The sequence below is a fragment of the Centruroides sculpturatus genome, unplaced genomic scaffold (genome assembly GCF_000671375.1).
Source record: "Centruroides sculpturatus isolate CEXI.00-Female unplaced genomic scaffold, Cexi_2.0 scaffold594, whole genome shotgun sequence".
Taxonomy (NCBI): domain Eukaryota; kingdom Metazoa; phylum Arthropoda; class Arachnida; order Scorpiones; family Buthidae; genus Centruroides; species Centruroides sculpturatus.
The window spans coordinates 208628-213523 of NW_019384999.1; the positions used below are offsets into that span (position 1 = coordinate 208628).

The following is a 4896-nucleotide window of genomic DNA, read 5'->3' on the forward strand; positions in this document are numbered from 1 at the left end:
CGATAGTTGATCTTAAATAATTTTTTATTAAGTTTAACTTGCTAAAACTTCTCTCGCACGAAGCAATAGAAACGGGAAGAGTTAGAAATATTCGAAGAGCGACGTTGATATTTGGGTAAGATTCAATTAAACCAAAATCATGAAGAGCCTGTAGAATATTAAGCGGAGATGCAGTTTCCATATTTTGTATAAGAGTCGTTACTTCAAACTTAAAACTTTCAATTTCACTTGTGAATTCGTACTTTTTAAAATCTTTGCTATATTTAATAGCGAGATTTGCAGCCGATTTTTTTAAATCAGCAACACTCATGTATTGTAAAGACCAGATAGAAAGCAAAAATCGTCACAGATAGTTTTCATTTTTTCATAACGCCAATCTATTTGACACAATAGAGTGTTAAGAACACTGTAAATTTGTATTTTAAACGGGCGTGCCGTGACATTTGATGATAGGGAAGCTGTGTTTCTGTAAGAAACCGACATCCAGGGGCAATCAGTCAATTGCGCGTCAGTGATGGTCTAGGGTCCATTCGTATCGTTTATTCGATAAGCCAGTAAAAACCATAGACTCTAAATTCATTTTTAATATCACAATTACATTCCAAATCGCTAGCCACGATATAAGGGCTACAATTAAAAATAATAAAAATTTACTTTGTGAAATAAAATATGTGGTGGTGTACTGGTGTGAAATGTTCAACGCGGACAGGTAAACACACACGTTTTACCAATTAAAAGAGTTTAATTTCTCGCAGAATTTGAAATATATATACAGAATATGTTCGGATTCCCGTTATTCTCCTTCAAACGGTTCCACAATCTTGAGTGACCAGGTATATCAATAGACCGGTAGTTAATTTCTCGATAACTACCTCCCGACAATTTATTTGCACGCGTAAACCTTAACCTAACTTAAACTAAAAATAGAAATGTAGAAGGGGAAATGAGAAGAATTAAAGGACAGAAGGGTACCCAATTTTCCAGTTGGTTCTCCCCCGTTCCTCGTCTCGGTTTCACGTCTGTTCTCCTCTTAGAACAACTCGGGTCCGTTTTGGGGTTTTTCTCTATAATCGTCGACCGGATTCTTCTACCGATCCGCTTCTTACGTCCTCCTCCTGCAGCGCTCCTCGACTTTCCGTTCAAGAGCCTGCTGCCACTCATCTGTCTCTCTCCGAGTCCAGCCTAAGAATGCTTCTAGAAACTCTTCCTTTTCCCTCCAGCCTCGTTTTGTCCTTTTGTTCTAACGCTACTCCCTGATGGGTTAGGGGTGAGGCGAGTTCTCGGAAGTCCGAGACAAAGGAACACAGAAATCGGAAAGAAGGAAAATTCTAGCTGTAAAAATCTAAATATGTTAATCTTAGTCATTTGTTTTCTAACTAATTCGNAAGAGTTGTTTTGTTTTCTCAGAGCTGAGGCTGTATCAAGCATTGTTCTGGAGGAGGATGATACTGCTAGACAATAGTCCTCTTCTGTAATTCTGAATGATCCATTGCAATCACTTCAGAATATCCATCGGTGTTTGTTATGGCTCCTTTGAGCATGAACATTTGTCATATAGATTCTTGGAGTATGGACCATTCTTTATACAGTTATAAAACAATAATCAAATTACAATTTTTTCAATCTTATTTATTTTAAGAAAGAATTTTTGCCATTTTAGTTGCACAATTCATCTTTTTCAAATCTGTCTTTGGTGATATATATTGCTGCTGTTCTTATAATGTACTCTTTGACTGCTCTTAAATTTCTTGTTCTTATTCTTTTCTTTATCTTCTGTTTTTATATTAGTATTTTTGGTTCTAAAATAGGAAATTTTTGTTTCAAAACAAATGTAAATGAAATTATAGACAAATATCATTAATAAATAGTAATTAAGAATGTATTATTACACACAAAAATAATCTAACATTTTTCTTTAATTTAAAGGAAGATATGATATTTAACATAATTTAGAGTTAGAAGTACTATACATTATTTAAAATATTGCATTATTTTTTAATTTTATTTTCTTACAGCATATCATACAAAATGCATAGATCCTTGGTTAACAAAGAACCAGCGTACTTGTCCTATCTGTAAACGAAAAATTCGTTTAGGTAGTGTTTCATCAGATGAGGAGAGTGATGAAGATACTGAAGAACCAACTGAAACAACACCCCTATTAAGATCACTTCATGGAAGATCTATTATAAATTTCATGCAGAATCCAGTTATTAATTCTAGCAGGGCTGATATTGAAAATACTAATAATAATAGAGAAATTAATGAAGAAACACAAGAAAATTCAGTACCAGAACATCAAACTGGGTCATTATTGCATCATTTAACATGTGTTGAATTACATCAGCCTAATGAATCCACCAACAACACTCCATATAGTGCTTCAGCCCCTTGTTGTTTATTATCACATGGTGTAAATGTAGAGGACAATTCTATTTCAGGAGATATTTCTGGTATTGAAGCTGGTGAGGGAATATCAAGTTTACCTAGTACTTCGTCGTCGTCGTCATCGTCTTGCACTGAAGTTAATACTAAAAATGAAAATTCTGTTCATAAAGATTTAATTGTGTGAATACTTAGTGATATTATTAATTATGAAATATTAATACTGAGAAGCCTTATCATTCAGCAGTGTTAATTTTCAAAATTAAAATGCTTTATCTTAAAAAATTTTAATGATGAATTATTCATCTTCATTTAAAATTATTTGATATATTTTTATATTCTTAATAAATAAGAAGACAATGTTTCTAAAGCCGAAACATAGATTTATAAAAGCTTTCATTTGAAATTTTAGAGATAATTTATCAACATTTATTTTTAATTAGAGAAAAATTTCATAGGGGGCCATTTTTATATATAACTTTTGTGTTGTATTGTTTACATACACATAATTAGTTGAAATTATATACATACGTTAGTGGCAGGAATTACTAAAAATTAAATGTTAGATTTTTGAAACTTCAATTTGATATGTTAATTTCTTGTGTTTTATTATTATTATTATTAAGAATCTGGTGTGCTAAATGTGTGATTCATTTAAAGAATGATAAATTTAAAATATTCCTTTCATCCATTACATGTTGAATGAAAGATTTATTAGTGATAAAACATTAATAATAATAAATATAATTTTCAATATAAAGAATATAAATAATATATTTGTGACTTTCTAATTTTTGGATTTAAACATTTATTTATAAATAGTCAAACTTATTATATAAGTGGAAATTTTTACTGTTTTACAAAATGTTCTAATAATTTATTTAANATGATGAATTATTCATCTTCATTTAAAATTATTTGATATATTTTTATATTCTTAATAAATAAGAAGACAATGTTTCTAAAGCCGAAACATAGATTTATAAAAGCTTTCATTTGAAATTTTAGAGATAATTTATCAACATTTATTTTTAATTAGAGAAAAATTTCATAGGGGGCCATTTTTATATATAACTTTTGTGTTGTATTGTTTACATACACATAATTAGTTGAAATTATATACATACGTTAGTGGCAGGAATTACTAAAAATTAAATGTTAGATTTTTGAAACTTCAATTTGATATGTTAATTTCTTGTGTTTTATTATTATTATTATTAAGAATCTGGTGTGCTAAATGTGTGATTCATTTAAAGAATGATAAATTTAAAATATTCCTTTCATCCATTACATGTTGAATGAAAGATTTATTAGTGATAAAACATTAATAATAATAAATATAATTTTCAATATAAAGAATATAAATAATATATTTGTGACTTTCTAATTTTTGGATTTAAACATTTATTTATAAATAGTCAAACTTATTATATAAGTGGAAATTTTTACTGTTTTACAAAATGTTCTAATAATTTATTTAATAAAAAGTATATTACAGTGGGTGATCAGTTAACGAACATAATCTGTTCCAAGACTTTGTTCGCTATCCGAATTGTTCGTTAAGCAATTATCGATTTACTGTAGGTTTTAATGGGAATTTAATTAATTCGTTCTGGAGATCCCCAAAAATAAAAAATATATACTTTCTTACTACGTTTATTTATATGTAATAATAAAAATACATACATACACGGTCTTGCATTTTTATTAGTCGTGTTTTTTCTGTTTGAAGGGGTTAAAGATTCTGTCTAATGTCGATTACTTTTCTATCTTCTTCAGGATTTTTCTTAAGTAATTAATAGCATTGCAATTGTAGAAATCCCCAAGCTTCAACCTGGTTTGGATGCCGTTCTAAGACATCCTTCCACTTCTTCAAACAAAGTTCTTCAAACAGATATCGGCATCAATCCTCTTTTTCAGAAGAAAACATATCTTGCCAAGTTTCTTGGTGTTCTTCATTCAAGAGTTCTTGGCGTTCTTCTGTCGTCAGATCCGTTTCAGGTTCCATTATGAACTCTTCAATGTTTTTTATTTTTCAGATGTGATTTTTGTTACTCCTTTAGCTGATTGAGTCTTCTTGATTATACAGTATTTTTCTTAAATAAGATTGAACTGCGGCCTACTGTAGACCTGTTTATGCCATACTGCCCAGCAACATTAGGCATCTTCTGCCCACTCTCTACCTTTGCTATTATACTCTCACCTTTCGAAAAGAAAAACAGACGCAAAACTTAACGAGTGCCTACTCGACAGTCTCGCGAATACATAAAAGAATTGTTTTGTCAGAAAAATAAAAGGCTGGAATTACAAGGGAGAGTTTCAAAGTTCGGAGGAATACTATCCGATCGGTATATACCGGCTTGAGCGTCGATGTTGATGTCTCCCACATCCCAAAAAGTTTTGAATTGTTGCCCAAAGACAAGGGAAGATCAATCGGTATTCATTATTTTACGTCGCTTCTTCTTGTGTTTGTTCTGTGGGGTGTTCGTTATCCGATCATGTGTTCATTGT

General features: G+C 30.5%; 1 protein-coding gene across 1 annotated transcript; it reads left to right on the forward strand.

Annotated features, from left to right (window-relative positions):
* Positions 1 to 943: 943 nt before the first annotated feature.
* On the forward strand, positions 944 to 2572 carry LOC111633180 (E3 ubiquitin-protein ligase RNF13-like). Its single transcript, XM_023377703.1, has 2 exons — positions 944 to 983; positions 2016 to 2572. The coding sequence occupies exons 1-2, from the start codon at positions 944 to 946 to the stop codon at positions 2570 to 2572; spliced, it is 597 nt and encodes a 198-aa protein (XP_023233471.1).
* Positions 2573 to 4896: the final 2324 nt, after the last annotated feature.

Bases quoted from the DNA above. Each gene is read 5' to 3' on its own strand.
- LOC111633180 (XM_023377703.1), top strand. From the start codon at position 944: ATGAGAAGAATTAAAGGACAGAAGGGTACCCAATTTTCCA. The intron at 984-2,015 runs GTTGGTTCTCCC...ATTTTCTTACAG, and splicing joins GAAGGGTACCCAATTTTCCA to CATATCATACAAAATGCATA.